General features: G+C 49.8%; 1 protein-coding gene across 1 annotated transcript in view; it reads left to right on the top strand.

Moving 5' to 3' along the window:
- CACNA1I (calcium voltage-gated channel subunit alpha1 I) overlaps nt 1–12,373 on the top strand; it is a 166,634-nt gene extending 154,261 nt beyond the window's left edge. The window contains exons 29-36 of the mRNA XM_054205974.1: nt 1,100–1,178; nt 1,757–1,878; nt 2,628–2,966; nt 3,590–3,736; nt 7,972–8,088; nt 8,474–8,642; nt 9,520–9,716; nt 11,640–12,373. Of these exons, the coding sequence (XP_054061949.1) occupies nt 1,100–1,178; nt 1,757–1,878; nt 2,628–2,966; nt 3,590–3,736; nt 7,972–8,088; nt 8,474–8,642; nt 9,520–9,716; nt 11,640–12,341 (1,872 nt within the window). The 3' untranslated portion in view covers nt 12,342–12,373. The remainder of the gene's footprint in view (nt 1–1,099; nt 1,179–1,756; nt 1,879–2,627; nt 2,967–3,589; nt 3,737–7,971; nt 8,089–8,473; nt 8,643–9,519; nt 9,717–11,639) is intronic.
- Nucleotides 12,374–23,898: the final 11,525 nt, after the last annotated feature.

The raw sequence follows: 23,898 nt of genomic DNA on the forward strand, positions 1-23,898 counted from the left end.
GAATTTGGATGGCGCAGCAATTGCAATGACTAAATTAGACTCCCGAAGTGGATGATCCTAACAAAGGCCCAGTGACCACATGCGTTCAGACCAGACACTGTTCACTTTTTCCAAAATACCCATATACCAGTTAGGTCCTTAACTTTTTACCCACCTTCTCTCGTTCCACCAACAGTGTGCTAACCGTTACTAACATTTTCTGCTACTGTTCAGCCTACCTCTTCCAAATCCCCCTCCTGCTCCTCACATATAACCCATCTGCCCCACATGTTGGGAGACAGAAGATTCAGAGGCAAGCAGTGATTTGTGAGAGTGAGGACTTGGGGGCAGTGCCCATGTTGCTGATGGCACTGCTGCCTTTGTGCACCATGAAGCAGCAATCCTCGCATTATGGGGTTTCCAAACAGCAGCTGCTGGAGGCCCAGAAATCAGACTTTGACATCATGAGATGCAAAAGAAGCTCTCCTTCCCCTCTTGGCTCCTTCATAGTCTCCTCTTCTCTCTTCTCCTCCTCTCCACACGTTTGAAGAGGGCCTCTTTTACCCTTCTTCCTTCCCACCTGCCTACTCCCTCCACAAGCCCTGCTGTAGCCTCCACATATGGCTGGTGCTTTGCCCCACCATGCTCTGCCTGGTTCATGCAGGAGCTGGTGTACCTGTGTCTCTTTCTTTCTGGAGCACTGCTATTGCACTGTCCACATGAGCTTCAAGGGACTTGGGCAGTTTGGCGGGGCATGTAGCACAGCAGGACATGTCTCTCTGCTGTAATCCATAGCTTGTCCTTCACCCAGCCAAAATGGCTTCACCTTTGGTGCCCCTGCTCCCATGTGCTTGTCTTCACCTGGCCCAGAAACTGCGCACTTCAGTCAGCCCAGGCCAGAGCTTGTGCTGGAGTGGAGGCAACTGGAAACAGAGCATCCTTCAAGTCCAGTTGCAACTGGTGCTGTCACTGGTGATTTCCCAAGTGCTGAGCAATTGTTTGGTTGCATTTGTACAATGGGAATTTGCTGCTGTTCTCTTCAGGCTTTGAAAGAAAGGAACATTTGCCTGTACAGGTGAAATAGGCTTTGGGACAGGCTGACCATGCCATTTGCTTTCAGGTGGGAAACCTTGGACTGCTTTTCATGCTCCTCTTTTTCATCTACGCTGCTTTAGGAGTGGAGCTCTTTGGAAAACTGGGTAAGTCTCAAACAGACCATGCTCCAGTGTGAGCTACAGACCTGCTGGGAAGCTGAAGTTTCTGAAAATCAGTACTTACTCAATAAAGGGACTGAATTACGCGGTGGCCTTTATTCTCCCTTATGCGTAATTGATAAAAGAGGAATTTACCTCTAAATTGTTATTGTCCTAACAGACTAACAAAATAAAAGCAGTGTCTGGTTTCTCTTTCGCTCTTAAACTTTTACTTTTTGTGCACTGCCTACCTTGGTATTGCCTTCAAGATTAGAGGAAAAACTCTAGGAAGGCTTGTTTATGTCTCTTGCCATGGAATCTTGATCAAGAAGAAAGGCAGCACAACACCACATTGGGGAGGATCCCCCAGGGCAACTATTTACACTGCCTGATCTCCCAGGGCTGGGCCATCAGGGATTTTTCTGTATTCCTGGACAACAGCCAACTGTTGGGCAGGGTGCTGAGGCCATTACTTCAGGTCTCCAGGCTGTGAGAAGCCTGAAGTCCCCTTCCCCAGTTGCTGCTGTTGATCTCAGGACCGGCAGCGCGTCCTGCACTGATAGCTGCAATCCCCTTCCTTTCAGTATGCAATGATGAGAACCCCTGTGAGGGCATGAGCCGCCATGCCACCTTTGAGAACTTCGGAATGGCCTTCCTCACGCTCTTCCAGGTGTCTACAGGCGACAACTGGAATGGGATCATGAAGGTAACAGGGCTTCCGGGGCATGGATGTCCTTATTGTGGGGAAGGAGAAATTCTGATGTGTGTTCTGTTCAGCAGTGCTTGGGCTAGAAAAGGGGAGGAGCACAGGAGCTGAATTGCTAGATAAGGTTCCTGCTTGGGCCAAAATCTCCCTCCCCACCACAGTAACTCAGACCTTGGGCTCGTCTAGTCCTACAGATATATGGCTGAGAAAAGTGCAAATTGTCCTTGAGAGGAACAAGAAGACTGTCCAGGCTAAGAGGGAATATCCACTGTCATAAGGCCTGTTATCAAAGCTGAATATAGGTGCATTGGACATGGCACCCATCTTCAGAGCTACCACGACAATCAAAAATAAATACTTACCTCCTTCAGGACAGAGAGAGAGGAAAGTTCTTTGAACACATGTGGTGCTTTTGAGTCTGAATGGGAGAAGGCAGTACCAGACTGCTCAGTTTTGTTCTTGCTCACGTGTGTGTGGCTACAGTGGCAGCAACATGTGATGGTCTGGAAGTAGTTTGCTCTGTACACCTTTGCACATATTTGCTCTGAAGCAGAGAGTATATGATCAGACAGTGTCCTTGATTTTTTGAGGACCTCATAATCCCAGAGGGTGTGGGGTGATAGAAACATTTGCTCTGTTCTTTCTATTGGCATCAGTGTTTTTTGACAGAAAGAGCAGCCAAGCTTGTATTCTTACTTTAGTCCTTCCTTCCTTCCATCATTCCCTCTCAAACCCAACTTACCCTCAAGGATACCTTGCGTGACTGCAGCCACGATGACCGGAGCTGCCTCAGCAACCTGCAGTTCATCTCCCCACTGTACTTTGTCAGCTTTGTGCTCACAGCCCAGTTTGTCCTCATCAATGTGGTGGTAGCTGTGCTCATGAAGCATCTCGACGACAGCAACAAGGAGGCCCAGGAGGATGCGGAGATGGATGCTGAGATTGAGCTGGAAATTGCACATGGGCTGTGCTCCCGCAAGTCAGGCTCCCCGAATTCAGGGCAGGGAAAAGGAGCAGGAACAGGAGGAGGTGGTGGGAGAACAGATCCTGAAGGACGTCTGTGCATGAGATGTTACTCTCCAGCACAGGTGAGTACACCTTTGAGCTTACCAACCAGACTGCAGCAAGTAGCTGTGGGGAGAAGCTGGGGAGCCTAGAAGAGCTTAGCAGTAGCAGATAGACTCTTCCACCTCAGGGTGAGAGGTTTGCTTTCAGCAGTAGACTTTTGAGTTGGTAGCATCGTGTGGGGACAAGGATGCGACAGCAGTGGGTCCTGTTCATTCTCATCATGGTGTAGGAACCTGAGGACCAGCAGAAGAGGGATGGAGCAAATCAGCTAAAAGTGTGTTAGGAGCAAACTTGAGAGGGGAGCTCAGGAGAAGAGAGAAGGTGAAATGGCAGATCAAAAGTGAGGCACTCCAGCAGAGCTGGAAGGGAGGCGTGAGCCATGCCGTGGCGCACTGACAGTGAGTGAAGACAGTCCCTCCTTCAATTTTTATATTTTTTTTTGCATTGAACTCTGGCACCTTTACACACCCCAAGGAGCAAATGCTCTCCCAGTGACCCTGTGCAGGTACCTGCAGAACAAGGTGCTGCTCCAGATGAGTCAGGGTGGAGAACCCAGCCCCAAATTCACATGAAACTTTGAAGCAAAAAAACTCGGCGTTCTTAAAATGATCTCTCCCATCCTCCCCCCTTTCTTGTCCCCTAGGAGAACTTATGGCTGGACAGTGTCTCTTTAATTATTAAGGACTCCTTCGACGGGGAGTTAATGATCATCGATAACCTATCGGGCTCCGTCTTCCATCATTACTCCTCGCCGGCCATGTGCGAGAAGTGTAACCATGACAAGCAAGAGGTAACCTGCGTACGAGGATGCGTGAGGGGACTCTCCCCCCAAGACCTGCACACCCACACCCACGTGCCCTCAGGTTGTCCGATGTGTGCTCCTGGCTGTAGATTGTGTAGACAGAGAGCTCGTTGACCTGTGTTTGACATCTGTCATGAATTGCTGATACTGCCTCCAGTACAGGCCTGCCCTCCTTAGCCACAGGGGGATGTTTAAGGTGGTGGAAAGGTGAGATGTGCCAGGACACAGCTCAGGAGGGACTGAATGAGCTGTAGAGAAATGACTATGGAGGTGTCCTGGCAGGTCTTGTTGTGTTCAATTCTGCAAGAAAAGCAGAGGTTCAAGCTCATGTTGCACAGAGGACTCAAAGGATCTCGCCTCAATGACGGCACTCAGGGGCAATTCAGTGGTAGATTTAAGCATGTGTTTTGTCTTCATTTTAAGGATGTGCTTGCTTATTCCCTGTTGAGGTCGATGAATTAAGCACATGCTTAAATGCCTTGTTGAATAGAGTCACTGTCTGTGAGCAAGGATTGGTTTGTGGTGAAAACCAGTTAGTTAGTTTGAGCAAAAACTAAATAAAAATGGGGTCACTGAGAAACTTTGAGAGTCTCTTTTCTGATGTAGAACCTGTTGACTTGACAAATGGGTTGTTGCGAAGAGCAGGACACCAAATGGCTCAGACTTGTGCTTCTAAAGTTAGAATCTTTAGAAAACTACTTCCTAAGCAATTAGTCTTTTCAGGTTGTGAAACTTCAGGAGCAAAGTAGTCTGGGAGAAGTTAGGCGAGTAGCAGAATTAATTTTGTTTCTGAAATAATTTTACTGTATTTAAGTGCTATAGTCACAGTCAGACTTGCAACAGTAGCGTGGCTCATCTGACAGTAAAACAGTAAATCAGTGGCAATCTTCACCATCTCCTTCTCCATAACTAACTTGATATGTTGCTATTGCTTATAAAGAAACCAGGAAACTTGGGAAGGGGGCTCTCATTGGCAGATTACTCCATCATGTTTGAAGAAAACAATATTTCATTTGGCTTCACATGCCTAGTTCTGATGCTCAAATCATTTTCAGTCTCAGCTGTCTGCCTGTCCCCATAGCTTCCCTTTGAAAGTATCAAAATGCACACATTGCTGTAGTTTATCAGTATTGCAACACTTCACAAATGGATGCTGCGTTAATGCAGCCAAATAAGTAGTTTTCAATTAACTGCAATTTCCATTGCTTTATGTAAGTCCGTATATTCAGTAGTTGGTGCTCAGCCTTCTCAGAAAATCAGGTCTTCTAAGACATTCCAGAATGATTTCCCCCCAATTAAGTCATTTGCACCTACTTTGCTGCATTTGAAAACCTTCCAGATAGTCTTCAGTATCCTGCCTAGGAGTAAAGACAACAACAAATTTTCTTACCTTGCCAGCAAGGAAACTAGACAGCAAAATCTTCAAATGCAACTCACAGCCACAGCAAAGAGTTTAACAGAATAATCAAAACCAAAGAGTTATTCTTAGATCATATTTTCTAACGGCTGCTATAGAGCCATAAATTATTTTTCAAAATTGATATTTCAATACATCTAAAACGCGGAATTGAAAAGAAATGATCTATATCTGCGGGAATAACTTTAGTAGTGAAATGTAGACATTTTATTTCTGATCCTATGAATCAAAACTACAGCTCAGGATTTTAAGTCACGGTTGATCATGACCTTCTCTTCGTATTTCATAGTATAAAGAACATTGAGGTAATTCCAACAGGAAATTACTACATGGAGTCACAGCTAGGCTTGTCCCAGCACTAACACCAGCAGTGCACATAGTCATTAAATTATAGTGTGCTCTGGTACATCGATGTATACGAACGTGCATTGTACACGCAGACAGAATTGTACTGTCTCAGAAGCAATTGACAGCAAGTTATATAGGCAAAACAGCTTTTATCTAGTCCTATTCAATACGTGTGTGTTTGAAAAAAATAGCATGCTTGCTGCCTGCCCAATCACCCTTAACTCTGCCCCTGTGACAAAAATCACATATTAGCCAAAAATGTTCACTCCCATTTCATCTGTAGTTTAATCCATCAAGATGCTGAGCATAGTGGACGGACACAACACTTAAACATATGCTCAAAGTTATTAATATGTGCTAAGCTTTTCGTTGCATTGAGTAGAAGTGCTCAGGGTCTTTCCCAGTTACGCTGCTGGCATCTTATTTTCAAACCAAATATTTGTACAAATCAGGATTTTTGTAATCGTGGCTCTTTTAAAATTGTGTTATATCTGCAACTGGTTATTTTCCAAGGGCGATGTGTGCACGGTTCAGAAGCCCCTGGCAGTTTTCATGGATTGTGCTCCTAGTGAACATCCCCTTCTGCCCCCACTGCAATTTTTTTAATTTTTTGTTCCTCATCTTTAGTCAGAAGATTTTTAAATATTCTGCAGTACAGGAAGCTTTAAGGACAAAACATCTTTTTTTCATACTGCTAATGTCTTCTTTTGTCATCAGTATCCTTTCCCTCTTGGGCTGGTTGACAGTTAGACATCTGTGTATTGGTGATGGAGAGCGTGGTTAGCCAGTGGCGGGAGTTTGCCAGTGAGCAGGGGTGAACTGTTTCCGCACATGCAGTTTAGCTGTTCATGACTTTGTTGATTATGTATTTTTGTGTAGATCCCAGGGTGGCCAGAATTTGTGAGCAAGCAGTTCAGTGAAGAACAGACTATTCTGGCTTTTGTTGAAACCCTTTTTTATGGATGGAGAAGGCAGTCGCAGATGTTATCACATTTCACGCTCGCGTCTCTCCAAGCACAGCTGTAAGGCTGTTCTGGTGTACTAAGCACTTAGGCGAGTAATGGATGAGTACATGCATTAAGTGGGACTGAATGAAGACTGTGTTTCTCTACGCAAGTAGTTGCTGACTGGTGCCTGTGTAGCGTGCTTGACGTAACTTCATTGTGGGTTCTCCGGTGCGTCCGTGCTCTGAGCAGTAGTTGTTGGTTCTGGGGTCTCTTCATGGTTGAATGGCACCATAATATAATAATGTCCCAAATAAGGATGTCATTTGTGCCCTTCATTTAAATCCAGCTCTGGTTTTCCGTACTGTTTATTCAAAGTGCATTATCCCTTGGATGGAGACTTCTTCCAGTCTCTGGCACTGGCACAAACCACCAACCCCCCAGCTCGAAGGAGTCATCTCTCCAAATGTTCCACCTGCTCTTATAGCACAAAAGCTGTACCCACCTCTTGCAAACACAAACACAGGGGAGGACAAGATAATTGGCCAGGAAGCAAGCTGTCCTGACTGAGACAACCCAGAATATAGCTCTCAGGAGTCAGGTACTGGTGGTGGGAACTGGTGGGACTCTAGAGACCAGCCAAGCACAGGAGGGCTGCTTAGGCTACTAGAAAAAGGAGATTCTTTTCAGGCATTGTGGGAAAGAGATGTCAGGCAGAGGGGAATTGAAAGCTTGGAGGAAAGAAGATGGGGAGGGGCACACGTGGTATGAAACAGGCCAAAAGATGAGACAAGGTCAGGCATGGGACTGGAGCGGAGCTGAGGCTCAGGGATGAGAAAGATGCAGTGGTCAGACCTGGCTTCAGAAAGCAAGAGAGCACAAGCATGAATAGGTGGGAAGGGTGAGTTTAGGGATGGGAAGCAGGATGGGAGACGGTGTTAGCTGAGGTCTTGGGTCAGTTAGAGGTGAGGGGAGAGAGAAGACGCAGGGAAGCTGAAGGGAAACAGGGTTTCAGTGATGAAGGTAAGAGAATATGAAAAGCATGATACTGGCATGGACTGCAAGAGGCATGGCTATCCCTGGAATGAAAGCACCTTCATGTTTAAGCAGGGCTGTCTGTGGCGCCTTCAGAGAGAGGGGTCCACTCCTCACCCCTCAGCAGAGCAGACTGCCTTGTTACTGGCCTGAGCCAGCCTCCCCGCCTGGCTTTACTTGCAGGGCCTTGTGCCAGCTGTATCGCTGGGACAGATTCAGGACTCCTTCCTCCAATTCTGGCACTAGAGGAGCATGGACTGGCGGTGGGTTGCTTGCAGATCATATATTCAACCTTCATTAAAAAGTGGATTCTCCTGCCCAACCCAGGTCTGGGTTAGGCAGCACCTGATGTATCCAAGAAATATAACCTAAAATTGATCTCAGGTCTACAGGCTCTCACTTATCCATTATAAACAGTGTGACTGCTTTAAATGTGGGTGCCAGACATGACCTGTGACAGCTCCTTTCCCTTCCTGCAGGTCCAGCTGGCTGAAATGGAAGCATTATCCCTCAACTCAGACAAGTCCTCTTCCATCCTTCTAGGAGATGAGTCAGACAATCGCAGCACCTCTCAGCTCAGTCCTAAGGAGATCAAGGTTAGCCCCAGGTGGTCATGGGCACATTGCAACATGCGCTGTATTTCTGCCCCTGCTCATTTCAAGTGCTCTGTATTCATGCAAGTGTCCCTGCTGAGGAATATAAATTCTGGCCACTTTTCAAGAGCTTCTCCATAGAGACATACAGTGGAGAAGGATTTGAGGAGGAAAAAAAAGGGATGTATGTGTTTGAAAGTTCTCTTCACTACTGTCAGTAACTTCCTCTGAATGAGCCTAAATTTACAGGATTTGGGCTGGAAACTTGAGCATCTCTTAGCTAGCCTGAAGGTATCTTCAGAAGCAGCCCTTCTTGAGGCTTTGACAAGTCTGCTCTGTCATCTGCCATTAAATTTCACAAGGCTTTATCCTCGTTAATTTTTTTCAGCAGGATGGCCAGGACAGCCCTGACTCCAATGGGGCAGGCGATCTGGGGGAATGCCTGCTCCCAATATCCAGTGCAGATGGCTCTACAAAGCCGGACAGTTACCTGTGTGAAATGGAGAAAACACCTTTCAACTCAGTCCAGTCTTGGCTAAAGCATGAAAGTACCAAAGGTGAGCACAGCTCTCACCATTCTCCAGGTCTGCTGAAAGTGTCGGTTGGTTCAGCTCATCTGCCTTTCTCCTGCAGCCCTCCTGCCTGGAATGGAGCTAATGTGACGTGGGGTTTCACTAACCAAGAATTAGCTTTCAGTTTGCCAGTCTTCAAGAATGAGTTGAGGAATGTTTTCTTCTTTTGCTGCTAGATCTTATATCCCCCCTTAGACTTGCCTATATGAAGTATCATGAAAGAGCTGATTCCCACTCACAGTAGTGCACCCACGTGCAGTCAGAGAAGAGTGGGGACGGATTCTCCTGACGTGCCAGCTGGATGAACTGTGCTCACTTGGCATGGTAAAACATTGCTGCCCCCTCAGGTACAGGTTCAGGGAACACATAATACATGTCTGCCCTTGGTGGAAGTGCTCCAGTTCTACTCTTGAGCACACTTTGGCCTCTTGCGGTCCCCAGGTTTCCCAAACCACCAGTTTATTTATCTCCCTTCATCCCTTGCCTTGCAGGGTATAGGATGAAAGTCCTCTGGCAGTGATACGTAGTTGAATCCAGGCTTTACAGCTCGGCGTTTCTCTGTAAGAGCAGCAATGGGAGAGGCAAGCCAGGCTGGTGCTTCATGGCTCTGAGCCATGTTAGATCTTCCAGGTCAGGTGCAGGTTTTGGTCCTTGTGTGGAAAGTGGGACCCATAGTGTGAACACTAGACTGAGGCTTCTTGGCTAGGATTGTGTGTTAGTAAATACCCTCCGTACCACTGCACTTGCAGGACTCTCGGTGTAACAGCAGCAAAGGCACCAAATCAAATCAGAGGACTCTTCAACTTTTTTTTCTTTTTTTCTGTTTCTGTTCTCCTCCCCATTTCTTTTGGTGCTTTGTCAGCCCCTCCCAGCCCCTTTTCTCCAGGTGCGTCTTGCCCTCTGTTACCTGTACCAGCAGAATTTTTCCACCCAGCCATCTCTGCCACCCAGGCAGGGCCTGAGAAAGTCTCATGTCCACGCAACCTTCCTAAGATCTCTCTGCAAGGCTCGTGGGCATCACTGAGATCTCCGAGTGTGAACTGTTCTCTTCTTCATCAGGTGAGGACCCCCACTTCCCTCTGCTAGGAAAGCTTGATCTTCACATCACGTCCAAACAGAGGTGGCTGAATGGGGAGGAGGGCAGAGGAAGGAGAGAGGCAGCTGTGGTCATGGGCTGGGTCACCTGGATCTAACCTGTTGGAGGAGCACGGTGGACTGCAGAGTACAGGAGGGTTGGAGAGGATAGAGGGTTGTATAGCAAAGGGGTGTTGTACAGCTCTCACCCCCTGAAATCCTATGTTCTTCTGCTTTGGATCAAAAAATAGTTTGACAGCTGCAGCTAGTCCCCAATGAAGATGAAATCACATCACCGTTTAGCTCACCCCGGGTCCCTGGCGCTAAGTGCGCTGCAGGAACCCTCATGCACAGCAGCCGCAGCGTGAGCCAGGGGGATGGCAGCCACGCAGCCACCTCGGCTCCTCTGAGCGCCGTGACTCTGGATCACGCACCTGCTTGGTGGGAACAGGCTTCTTCCCACCTACCTCCTCCACAGCCCTTCGCGCCACATCCACACACTGCATCCCTGAGCTCACTGTTTTCCCCTGCCCACTTAGCTCTTACATCCCAGAAAGGTGCTCTCTCTTTCTGAAAAGGCAGCTATTTCTCACTAATGGAAGTGTGAGGGAAGATCAAGTGTCCCTGAAGAGCAGAGGAGGCAGAGATGAAAGTCCAGTAGAGATCCCTGTTATTGTTCTTGGAAGATACTCCATGAACAATTCCTGTTTGAGGAGTACAGGGACACTCTTTTCCAGACAAACTGAATAAAAATAAAATCATATAAATATATATGATTATATATATTAAAAATAAAATCATATATTATCCAGTTCCATGTGACAGACACTGTTGGCACAATACAAATGTGTATAAAATCACCAGGGAGAAATTTAGCCTTGAGCTGAGGCCACTGAATTGTTGCAGGTTGAAACTTCTGGTATAAGTTTAGACACAAAGAGAAAGAGCTCTGGAGCTGGTGTACCACTGGGGCAAAAGTACTGAACTGCTGTAAAGGAGGAATTAGTAGACTTCTGATTATGTGATACAGAATGTATTGAACAGTTATGGTTCAGGAGACCGCTTCCAGTCCTACATGCATCATTCCCAGTGCTGGGTCCCAGTGATGATCTCACAGTTCAGACCAGTTTCCTAGGAACAACTGAAATGCAGCTTAACTAACCGAGTCCTTATACAAGGAAATTAAGGTTGTTTCCCCTTCCTGCTGGAAGGGGACCCCACCTTTCTGCTGTAAATACCTTCATTGCCACTAGTACTGCTCAGAAGAACCACGAGTCCTCTTTTCTCTCCGCAAACATTGCTGATTTTTTAATGAGAGGAGGTCTATGTACAGAGCCTGAGGTCTATGTACAGAAGTCCCCTGACTTCTGGCCAACCGATGGTTTTGATGTGTCTGCAGCCTGTGTGGCAGCTTCACAGGGAAGCCAAGAGTGGGGACCCACGGGAGAACCTTGGCTCCGGTGCCTCCTGGACCACCCGTGGGCAGGGACAGCCCAGTAGCAGGGGCTGCAGGGTTCACAGACCCAGCACCCCTTCCCTTTGGTGGAGCCTTTCACATGGGAGGGGAAGATTTATCGTGGAGCAGAATGAAATCACAGCTCAAAATATTGAAACCTTTCCTCCACCCCTCGCAAAGGGAATCCCCTGGGCAAGCTGCGTGGCTGGTGCTTTGTAGCATTGCTCAGGTGGTTTATAGCTGCCCTCCCCAGCAGAGGAGAGTGAGAGAGGAACTGGAGTTTTTCCCCTTTTTCTGTAATTGTGGTTTATTTTCACACCCCAAAGTACTAAAAAAAACCCCTAACAAACCAACCAAAAAAAATCCACAAAACAACCCAAAAAACCCCAGAGTCTCTTGCCCCCTGCCCGTCTCCTTCCTGAGAACTGTGGTTTCACTCTCCTGCTCCCCAGGCCCCCGAGAGCGATACCTCGCTGGACAGCCGGAGCAGCAGCTCGGCAGGCAGCCTGCAGACCACGCTGGAGGACAGCCTCAACCTCAGCGACTCTCCCCAGTGCACCCTGGACCTCCCGGTGGCTCTGTGCCCCGTACCAGCTGCCGACAGCCAAAGACCCCTGGCAGCCCCCCTCTCCCCTGCCTCCCGCCGCCGGAGCCTGCGGGGTCGGGGGCTCTTCAGCCTACGAAGCATCCGTCGGCACCAGCGCAGCCACAGCAGCGGCGGCAGCACCAGCCCCGGCTGCACCCACCACGACTCCATGGACCCCTCGGACGAGGAAGGGGCGGGCAGCAGCCTGCGGGGGGGTGGCAACAACAGCGAGCCCTCGGAGACCCTCAGCAGCCTCTCGCTGACCTCCCTCTTCTCGCCCCCGCCACCGGGGCTGACGCTGGTGAAGAAGTGCAGCAGCACCAGCAGCCTCCACGCCAGCCCCTCGCCCCGCCGCCCCACCGCCCACCACGCCAAGCCCTTCTACACCGTTGACCCCCGGGGCTTCCTCTCGATGCCCTCCTGGGTGACGGACTTCTGCAAGGACACCCCCTCGCCCAGGGAAGGAGAGGAGCCAGATGGCCCCGGCAGACTGGGGACGGGGGACCGTGGCTCCCCGCTCCCATCCGAGCTGGAGCTGGGCGATGGAGTCAGCAAGAGGAACAGATGAGGGTCCCTGGGGCGCAGGGAGGGAGCATTTGGCCGCCGGCATGGGGAGAGTGTTTCACTAGCTTCTCCTCAGCAGCAATTCCAAAGGATTTGCAAGAAAAAGAACCAGGCAAACAAAAATTTATAAATATATATATATACATAAATATATATATATATACATACAATAAATACTCTGGTACCGTACCTCAGAGGCATGGGAGAGTGCAAGCAATACGGGAACAGTCCTGCCCGAGGGCAAGACCTGGACCATCACCGCAGAGACTATAGTGACAAGGAAAGGCCATGGGGCTGGGACCCTCCAGCCAGGCGACTGCCGTGCGGCAGCTGTTTAGTTATATACATATACATATATAGAGAGATCGATTTATTTATTTTTTTTACTGAGAGATTATGAATTTCAGAAAGTGCTAAGGAGGAACAAAGAAACGGGGGCTGACGGAGGTGCTATGCCAAACAAGGAGGGTGGAGGCAAAGGGAGGGGAAGCGAAGTCAGCAGCAAGGGAAGGACGTGCGGGGTTTGCCTTGCCTGTTTCTGGGAACTTCCGTATTGTCCATGCTTCCATTTCAAACATTAAAAATTGTGGGCCAGATCTTCAGGTCGAGCGTAAATTGGCAAAACGCGATTGTGCGCTTCTGTTGGTGTAAAGCAGCAGAGCTCTGGCTTGTGGTGGATTCACGCTGATTTACAGCAGGTGGAAATCTGGCCCCGGCAGCAGGGAAAAGCAAACAGCCATGGAGCACGGGAAACGTTTTGAGGTGAAAAGCCTTGCTTTGAAGGGAATGTGTGAACACAGCGGGCATGCTCATGGGAGGAGGGGATGGAGGCTACATGGCATATTTTTGCTGTTGTTTTGTTGGTTTTGTCTTTTTCATTTTCCAAAGAAAGAAAACTGCTAAGGGAAAAAAAATAATTACAAGATATGTGGGGAAATTTGGAGTGGGAGAGGCAGGTGGAAGGGGAGCAGGAGATAAAAAGGGGAGAGGAAATTGAACTTTTCCCACTTTCATTTGCAGTAATTGTGATATTTTATTTTAGAAGCCCAAAGGTGCAAAAATCATCTCTAGAGAAACCTATCTGTTATTTTTGTATCTATAGCTATATATATTAAAAGAAGACAAAAACTAGAATTTTAAAAAAGACAAATAAAAGCAAAGGGGGCTTCAGCGACACAAAACGTAGTCAGTCCCCTGGCCGAGGGCTAACCCTGCTCCAAGTCCCAACGGGAAGACCCTACAAGAACATCCTCAGCTTGGTGGTGGCTGCGCCTCTTCTCCGGCATCTCCTTCATCCTCTGGCATTTTCCTGATTTGCATCAGTGTAGCTGGGACCAGAGTCCTGCTCAGCACCAACCGCGGACACGGAGAGCAGGGAATATTGTCGTGTGTGTATGTGTGTGTGTGCACGCAAATGTAAGGATGTTTACTGTGTGTTGTGTCCAGGCGAACTGGCTCACCAGCTGGAGAGACGGGGGAGAGGGAGAAGGAGAACTGCAGCTCTCCTTGCCTCCGCCTTGCAGGGGAGCGTGAGTGGGGAGGGCTGCAGTGCAGAGGGTGAGGGCAGAACAACTCCTCGAACCACGGCCTGCCTCAGGATCCAGGATTTGATCCGGCAGATGTGGTCCTTTCCCGGCATGGTTGCAGCAAGGTCTCCAGAGGCTGCATCCCTCCTTGCCTTTCCAGCAGCATGACTGCAGGTGTCTCCTTCCTGGCCACGGCCAGCCTGGATCTCCTTCTGCAGCAACTCCAAGGTTTCGTACCCTTCCCAGGTTCGCAGGTGGGTAGGAAAACCAGCCACCCGGGGGGTACAAAGAATTTTGGATGTCACCTACCACCCCAGGGAAGCTCCGCTAAGGTCTGTCAGAGAAGACAGAGAAGGGCGGTGGGAAGAAGGTAGGAAGAAGATAGCAGCCCAACGGAGACAGGGAGGTTTGGAGGCTGGTTCACTGCTCACAGAAGGAGTAGGGCTCCCTCGGGCATTCCTGTCCCATTTTTTCCATCAGATCAAGAGGGCCCCTGCAGCCCTCCCGGAGCTCTCCCAGCTGGCACATGAAGCGTTGTGAAGTGGGCAGTAAAAAACAGATGTTCTGGTTTTATTGTGACCTGTCTGATTTTTAAGCAGCTGCTGCATCTTACAAGCCGGGGCTGTAAACAGCGAGCGCGTCAAATGGGACCAACAGCCAGGAAAAGGATAATTACTGTGTGGACTTGATTTATTTGCTGGAAGGAGTGTTTGCTGTGTTGCAAGCGTGCACGCTGACTGCAGGGAGGTCAGGCCTGGGGGGAGAGGACAGGAGAGCCCGGGTCCTTGTCCTTGCAGAAAGGATGCTGATCCAGATTTATTAAAGCAATAATAAGGGTCTTTAAATGCTTTTTTTGCACTGGTGGTTCTTTGGGTCAGTTGCCCCTGCCTGTTCTCCTGTGGGCAGAGAGGAGAGACAAGACACGTGGTTTCATTTCCTTGGGGAAGGAGGGCAGTTAGCCCCCAAACGGCCGAACAATGAATCTGGGCTGCACAAGGCTTAGATGCAAACCCAGAGCTGCTTTGAAACCAGAGGTAGGGCTTACCAAAAAACCCCAACCAGTTAAAACCCATCCAAATCCCAGACAGCTCAATGCAAAATGTTTCCTTGAAGGTGTCCATAAGGGGACTTGGAGGTGGGACTCCGAGCTGTCCTGTCAGTCATGTGGGCTGTGAAACATTTTGGCTGAGGAATGGGAGAAAGGTCAGTGATTGGTGCAATGCTAGAAGCTACCCCGATATTTGATCATGATAGAAGTATGGCCTGAACTTGGGAGAGTTGGGAGGGGAGAAGAGTCAAAAGATGGTGGGAAAGATGGTGGTGGTGACCTCGTGGGGTGACTTACAGCCCCTAGGATGGATGCTCTCAGCTTATGCTCGGTTGTCCCTGGAAGTGACTTGCAAGGAAAAATTTGTTTCCCTCATGGTTTGGGATTCATGACAGCCCTTTTGCTCTGCACAATGTCTCCCCTTTGCCTCCCAGCGGGGTCATGCCACCACTCCTGCCTCCCCGCAAAAGGGCTTTCACTTTCCACCGTATGACTTGAGAAAAGGCTTCTGGCTTAGGAAGGAGGTTGCCATGGAAACAGAAGACCGGGTTATCTTTAGAGAATATTTTGTCTCTCTCTTTTAATTATTTACTAACTGTTTAAAGAAGAAGGAGGAGACATACATCCTTCCGGAAGAGGAAGCAGAATACTAAAACCCAGCAAACGCCTTGTGTTTTTGCTGGGGATTTCGGCGGCGGGGCCAGTTCTGCCGTTACTCCTGGCAAAAGCTGCCTTTCCCAGCTACGCCTGGCTGTTGGTTGGCACCAGGAAAAACCTCTGTCATCACCCACCCACCTCCCAGACAACACCTGAGGGCAGCCAGGATTTGCCCAGGCATCTTTTCAGCCTCCCGTACTCCCCACTTCCCACGGGGGACTATATCACAGGCAGCTCCTGCCAGGAGGCTCGTTGCTGTCGTCAACCCGAGATCACTCTGTTTTGTCCCACTGCCATGTTACCCTCGTGCCCGGCTCTCCCCCGCGTCTGCCACCGAAAGCAGTCCCTTTCCCTGCTCGATGCTGAGCTCCTCCATGTGCTCGCATCGTGTCTTGCTCTGGCTGCTGCTCCGCCAGGCTAGGCCTACTTAGCACTTTTCATCTTCGCTTGCCAGCCGGTTCCTTCACCTCTTTTCAACGTTTTTTTGGTGTTCATTTTTCTAAGTTCTGCCTGTACATCTTCCCCTCTCGCCTTGGCCTCTGGGCCCGCCCAGCCTGGTTTATTGCAGGTGCAGAGAAGAGCCTGTCCTGAGCGCTTCCCACCTTCCTTTGCGTAGAAAATCCTCACCCGCTCCAACCCGCTGGTGAAAAATGCACCCATATTTAGTATTCCTCTTGCGCGCAGACACCCTGTCTCAGCACTGCCAAATGAACAAAGTGTGCTGCTGGGTTTACTTCTCCTCGCGGCTTCTCCACCTTCATCTGTCTTCCTTACTACTACCAAAAGTTTCCTTCTGAAATAAGACATATGGGAAATAATTGCCAGCATGACCACTGTTTTCTTTCACGGGGAAGTCATCAGTGTTGTGCATTTGGGGTGGGGTTTTTTTTGCGTTTTTGGGGTTTTTTGTGAGGCCAGGTTCTGTCAAGGACTGAACACCACCGGCTTTCTGTGAAATTAATACAAGTTGAGCAGTCCTGGGGGTGAAAACTGAAGGTGTCATTGAGCAGGAAAATAATTTTTCAGAAAAAATAAACTCAAAGCAGAAACCTTAGATGTCCTCAAGGAATTTTCTACTTTTCCTTTTGGCTAACAACGAAATGATTCCTGCGAAAATGGCTCTCTTGTATCCAGAATGCCCCCACAGGGCATCACAGCGGTGGTGTGCCCTGGGTGACCCCTGGTGACTGTCTCCTCAAGACACCAGACCCCTTGGCTCCCCACAGGGTGCTGAAGATGGGTCCCCAGGCGGTGAGGTGCCTGCAAGGTGCCGCAGGAGATGTGCTCTGAACACCTGCCATGCAATGAGAGCAAAAGGTGTCATAGCAGCGGCTCAGGAGTGGAGATTTGATTTTAGCCAACGTAACTAAAAACTCAAAATTTGTTATGGAAGACGTGGAGGTAAGTGGCTTTGGTTTGCTTGTTCTCATCACAAGAATTTCATGGAGAGGAGGAAAATTAAACCCTACTGGTTTTCTGACCAACTGTGATACAAAACACACAGTGCACCTTGTAGGAAGTGCTCGGTACTTTGCAAAGTCAAGCCCCTGGATGTATGCCATCAAGTTCAGTTTATCTGCATGTGATCTGACTTTCCAAATATTCCCTTCCCTGGTTTTCATGAATACTTTATTTTATGAGGTCTGCCTTACTTCTCAGTTTTTTCCATGTTATTTTTGTTCCTTGCTGGGGACCACCTTCCAGTAGGAACTCAGTATCTTTGAACTATCATTCATTTTTTCCACCTCATTTAGACATATATGTTTCTTCTCTAGTGCTTTTTCCTTCTCCTGTACGTTTCCAAGCCCCCTGTTTATTTCTCCTAAGATCCTGTCACACTTTGAGCAGGAGCTGGCAACGTGATATTGAATATTTATGCCTCCCGACCACTTCCAGAGCAGACGTGCTCAATTTACAAGTAGAGAGCTCTCACCCCCACCAAAACCGGCATCCCAGCCTCCACTTTGCAGCGTGCCTCTGCTTTTGCTCCAACAGCGGCCGCACTAACAAGGGCTCTGCCCTTTGCCTTGTGCCGACCATGGGATTGCACAGATGGATCTTATGGCTGGGTATGTCCTCAGCGTCGCTTTGCATATCAGCAGAGCTGCCGAGCATCTTTCATGTTCATATTAGTAGGAGCAGGGAGGACTCGGCACCTCACAAAATCGCTTCCATTAGCAGTTGGGCTGTTGCCACGTAAGCCACAGCAGGCTCCAGCTCACACTTCCCCTTTGCTGCCTAGTGCTGCTGGGCACAGAGGAATACAAATCTTTTTCCTTAGTTTTGTCTGTAATCACCCAAGTCAACAGATACAGTTCTCTCTTTGTCTCATGGTCCACGGAGCAGAATGATAGAGTGGGAAAGGCACTGTTTTTCCAAGGACATTTTCCTGGAGACCAGAGTACTTTAACCCCTTTGGCTAATGCCGTTTTGCCGTCCGTATTATTTCCGAAAACTTCAAAAGATGCTGTGGCTTGGGGGGGTTTATTTTCTGTTTGCTGTGGCAGGATCGGTGCACACAGTGCACCGTGCAAAACAACAGCAGCTCCTCCGGCAGCTCTTCCCCTCCATTTCCTCCAGCTCGTTCATCCTGGATGAAATTTTTGCTCTGTAAGTTACCTGTTTGTGCTGACCACGGTGCGGTGGGATTTGCTGCCTGTCATTGCCCTGCTGCCACCTTTTTCTTTCTCTTCTTATCTTTCTTATGACTGCTGCTAAGGGAATAGCACTGTCCCTTCGCAGAGCCTGGCAGAGCATCTCCAGAAAGGGGGCTGGCAACCACCCAGCACAAGCAGGCAGGGCAGCTGCCCCGTCCTCGGTCAGAAACACCCATATGGGCTAAGATGCCGCTTCAAAACAAACCATCAGCGATACCACGGGCTGCGCGGATAGCAATCCTAAGAGAAAATATTTTTCAGTGAAACATCTTTAATCCAAGCTTTTGCTCTTCAATTGCAAAGTGCCTTCTTAGGAGAGAGCTACCTGCCCACACACGAGGAGGAGAAGCGTCATGCAAACACCCAAGGTATATGGTCCACGCACAGGAAGGCATTTTTATTACCCTGCAAGTCCTTGGTATACACCTTGCTTTCGAGCTATCACAGCTTTGGACATGAAGTACCGGGTGGGCTTTCCTCTAAAACTGCCACTGTCACCTACAGCTGCATCTAATAATTGCTGGGATGATAACAACGAAAGCAGATGACCCCATTTCTCTTTTCAATTACAACTTCACAAACACAGTTAATTTATGTTCCCAGTTATGCACTTCTCCCACCTCCTTATCTGAGCCATAAGAAGGGTTTGTTTCAAGATATGATCTACACACAGAAATACTACAAACATCCTAGTTAATAGATATTTCTAAGAAAGAGTCGAGTGCAATGTGGATGGGGTGGCATGGATAAAATATCTGCTTTTTTGTGTATATTCCCCTCTACGTACACACAACTGCCCCCCTCCGTACACTTGTATTTCTTGCCATAGTCTTTAAAAATTACCTTCTGTTGAATGTAGAGTTAATAACATGGGAGAGACTGTTAATCATCATTGGCCACTGATTAGTTTTTGCTGTTACAGTAAGCCCAGGCATAGGAAATAAATCAGAAAGAAAAAAAAAAAACCCACACCACAAAAAAAACAACAACACACAACACGGCACTGAATAAAAAAAAAAACAGAGAGACTATTCTGAAAAATCCCTTGGTGTCTGCTCAATATTTATTCTTATGCTTCTGTAGTCACTGCCGCTTTGTGTGCGTGCGTGTGTGTCTGTGGGCGTAGGCATGTACTTGTTTCAGGGTGGCTGTCGTTTATAGCCAGATCTCCCACTGGTCTTGTTTTTCAAGTGAATATTAAAGCAATAAACAGCCCAAACTGCTGACACAGGACAATGCTCACCAGTAGTCCCCGCGGCACTGATCAGGCGATGCCCAGGCAGCACTTCCATCACTGGCTGCCACGAGTTGCAGAGGTCTCTGCTCGCCCCGGGGCAGAGAGCCCCAGCTCCCAGCCATGCACTGTGGGCCTGGAACAAGGGGCAACCTCAAAGTGTCACAGCCTGAGGAGCCAGGCATGGCTCCGCTGCAACCCACATCAGCCATTGCAGCGTGCCCATGGCTGCTGCTTGTGGGACCAGTGTCCATGGGGTGGGAAATGGGCTGGCAGGGACGGTCGGAAGTGCAGGGACCTGGGGCCACTGGAGCCACCACGTGTGTGTGTGCATGTGTGTGTACTTGCACTGTGGGGGACCACCAGGACCCTCCTCACACTGTGTCAATCGCTGGTCCGTCTGCAGTTCAGGACTCCAGCTGTGGCACAGGTTGGGTGGCCACTTCAGCATCAATGATTCCCTCAGGAAGCCGAAGAGGTCACAGGTCTATGCCAAAACATGTTGAAATACTCTGCCTTTTGGGCATGGACGTGCAGGTACCCACACAAGGGAGGCCAGGGAAACGTCAGCTCTCTGGTGGCAGAAACCACCAGCATGCAAAGCTCTGGCTGGGGCAGGCAAGTGTGGCGGGCACCCCTGTGCTGCTCAGGAATTCAGAGGGTTATTTATCATCCACCTGAACATTGTTCCTACATGGGTTTGCACATGAAACGGAGACAGTGCTGATGGCCAGCAGGAACCACGAGCCTCTGTCCCAGGCCCCGATATCCTGGATGAAGTCTGACCTGTAACTTGGATTTTGCCTTCTGTCCTGGTCACCTCTATCTGGGACACAGCTGAGCAGCCCAAAATCTCACAAGAAAGCAGGAGTGCCAGTTCTGTGACTGGGGTCAAGCCCGGGGCTCTGGATCCTGCTCCAGAGTGATCGCTCCATGGCTCATCCATACTCCTGCCCGGTGACCACCACAGATGCAGAGCCATCGCCTCCATCCCATTGAACTCCGACACCTTTATCTGGTGGGACCCACTGGCAGGCTAAGCCCTGGGGCTGGGGGTGCTGGCTCCATCTCAGCCTGGCTGGTAAGCAGCTTTTCCGTTTGTGCTTGGATGGACACAGCATTTTAATGTTTATTTGTGTCCAACCAGGCAAAAATACAGCCTAGGTAACAAAGAGGTGAAAAGGCCTGAGGGGAATTTGCACTAACGACGGAGAAAGATAGTTAAGGGTCTGGAGGAGGTGAAGATCTGACTCCTGGGCTTGAGACACAGATGATTCACCCAGAGGGACACCCCAAGGGTGCGGATTTCTTCCCTCCAGCCACGTGCTCGCTGCCTCTGCATTTTTCTGCTCTGTAAATACTGCAGGAATCAATGCAACGGCTAATATGGCACTTTTGACATTTGAGGGAGGATTATCTCAGAAGCCAGTGTATAAATCTGCTTCATCAAAAGTCCAGAGGCAGAAAGCAGATGCCGGCCTGCAGTCCCCTGCCTGCCAGGGGTCCCTGCTGGCAGCCCCGCAGGGGCAGAACCCACGGGTGCAGGAAGCTATGGGGCTGTTGCAGCACCCAGTGGGTCCCAGCACACAGGTAGGGACAGAAAGAGGCAGCCTGGCAGGTCGCGTTGTTTGCTTTGCACTGGTGATGATGCAGTGGTATCATTTTCACGCTAAATGCTAATTTTCTGCTTTGCTGGCCTCAGAATCGCCTACATTCGTATCCTTCATTGCAGCAATTAAAGGGCTGGGTGCTCGAGTTAAGGCGCTTGCGATGAGTGCAATTTTAATCGGCGTGCGTGGCAGAGGAGGAGGAATGTGATTGCCTCGCTGTTGCTGTGGGAACACGTGAGACCAGATCCATGCCCAGGAGGGGCAGGAGAGCCCCTACCCCAGCACGCGTCTGCATCGGCTCCAGCCCAGCGCTTGTCTTCTCCGTCTGGCCAGGAATTGCCATACAACTTCAGCAAAACACTGAAACAAATCACCCGCTCCCTGCCTCGTGTTCCTGCCCCTCAATACCACCCTCCAAGGTGCCGTGTGCTGCGCAGAGGTCCCCAGCACGTTGCAGGACAGGCTGAGTGTCACTGGCCTGTCCCCTCCGATGGGGAGGCAGGGCAGGGGCAGAGGAGCCGGTGCCATACTGCACAGAGATGATTTCCAGGTGTGCCTGTAGGCAGAAGGAGGCAATTATAGAGGTCCCTGCTATGAGACTGCAGCGGAGGTTGCTCTGCACAGGTGGGCAGGAGAGTCCATTTGTGAAAGCGCTAGGAAAGACATTAGCGCGTAAGTACATAAGCATTTACACTGTTTGCCTAAATCATAAAGCTTCTGCTGCTGGATACGCTCACAGATCCCCTCTGCCTCTCCAGCAGGCTTAATTGTCCCTCCAAAGGGGAACAGAGGCTGTGTCTCTTCAATCCTTACCGCTTCTCTTTCCCTTGCTGCAGCTCAATGCCGTGTTTGCAGGGAGGGGACCATCCTGCTGGGGTCCCTAGCAGAGCCATAGTTCTCCCTACCACTGCCCCAGCACTGTAGAAGCCACAGCAAGTGACGCGGACAACCCCACCCCGCCTAAAAGATGGAGTGGGGAGGGGGTCCAGGGCTCCCCCCACCATCTGCCCCATGTCGAGGGACGTCTGCGTGCAGTGGGGTCTTCAGGAGAGGAACAGCAAGGTGGAGACTGAGCCTTTACCAAAACTGCAGGAGCCAGTGGGAGGGAAGGTGGGGGTGATAACGTTTCTGGGGCAGAGACAAGCTTTCTCAGTCATCATTTCAGCTCCTCCTTGAGTTTATCCACATTCCTTCCTACACAGCCCTCTCCTCCTTTGTCCGTTTCTCTTCTGAGCTCATTTATTTGGCTCCATGAGTGACATGGGGGAGGGGAGGGGTCAGTCACAAGCCCCTTTTGTCTGACATGGGGGCTGCTTGTGCAGGCCTCCTTACACACCTTGAGCCATTCAGCTCCCTCAGAGGGGGGACTCGCTATTTTTAAGCCATTACTGTGTGAACACCCTTCACCTGAGAGGAATGCCTATGCTGAGCCAGCTTCCCCAGTCCCACCCCCAGCTTTCAGCATCATTCTGCTACATCCTCTGTCACAGAGACCGATGTATGCCCCCTTCAGGGACCTCCCTGCTCATTTCAGGGTCTCACCCCCATCTCGCTCCCAGGAAAAGTCCCATGTCCCCTCACAACCCGTCCTACATCACAGATACTAGAAGACCGGGGCGGGGGGGGGTTGTGGGAAAACGCACGCTCCTTTTCCAGCTATTCCCAGTAGGTCCGAGCATTCCCTGCAAATGTCCTGAGAAGGAAACCCTCTGTCCATGCTGTCCCTGGGGAGTGGGAAGGGAAAAGGAGGCGTTAGCTGGCCGGTGCTGGCTGTGTGTGGCCTGTGTCCAGGAACCAGGCTCAGGGCACAGCAACATCCAGGGTGACGGGTACAGGTGAGGGGGCAGGGCTGCACTCAGCCCACGGGGCTGCGGACACAAACTCAAGCTTGCTTCAACACAGGTACTCTGGGCACTCCTTTGTGAAGGGGCGGAAGAAGAAGCCTTCAGCATGAGCTCCCCAAGTGCACATGGGACTCAGGACCAGCACAGGTCTGTGCCAGGGTAGTTTCACTGCTCCCTGTGTCCGGGCTGGCACGAAATGAAAGTCACTCGGGGGCAACCTCACCTGCTGCAATTCTAACACCAATGGCCACATAGACATGTCTCACATCTGTCTTACTCCTTGCCTCTCCATTCCTCCATCTGAAGTCCCCCTGTGTCTCATTTCCCCTTTTTGTGGCCGATCCACTTTTTTGTGGCCATCAGAGGTGGTAACTGCAGATAACACAAAGATCAGAGGAGCTGCTGGTTTTGTTTCCTCCACCAGCCCAGAGAAAATTTTGAACCTTCTCTCCAGTTTAGCAACAGGGAGTTAACACTAGGACTGACAGCTTTCCTTCCATGTGCAACCACTGTATCTTGATGCCTGTCCTGTTACCACCCGTAAATATTATCTCAGAGGCATCTGAACACTTTACCTGTTTATCTGGAGGTTTTAGGAATTCCACTGCTCTCTGTTCAGGCAGGGGGGCTGGGTAACCTTCTTAGGCAGTGGGCAACCCTGGGAAAACAGCCCTCACATACCTACAGTTCAGTCTGCAACACTCTGCATCTCACCAGCATGCATGGTCTAGGGAGGTCAGGGTTGCTTTGTGTATGCAGGTGAGCTATACAGCACAGTTATGGAAGAGCTGGCTTTGCCAAGCATGGGCTACAAAATACAAACTTATTTTGGAATTGTTTGCCCAGAGAGGTGGTGGAGGCCCCATCCCTGGAGACATTCAAGGCCAGGCTTGATGAGGCTCTGAGCAACCTGATCTAGTTGAAGATGACCCTGCTTACTGCAGAGGGGTTGGACTAGATGACCTTTACAGGTCCCTTCCAACCC

This window comes from Rissa tridactyla, chromosome 1 (genome assembly GCF_028500815.1).
Source record: "Rissa tridactyla isolate bRisTri1 chromosome 1, bRisTri1.patW.cur.20221130, whole genome shotgun sequence".
Classification (NCBI taxonomy): Eukaryota; Metazoa; Chordata; class Aves; order Charadriiformes; family Laridae; genus Rissa; species Rissa tridactyla.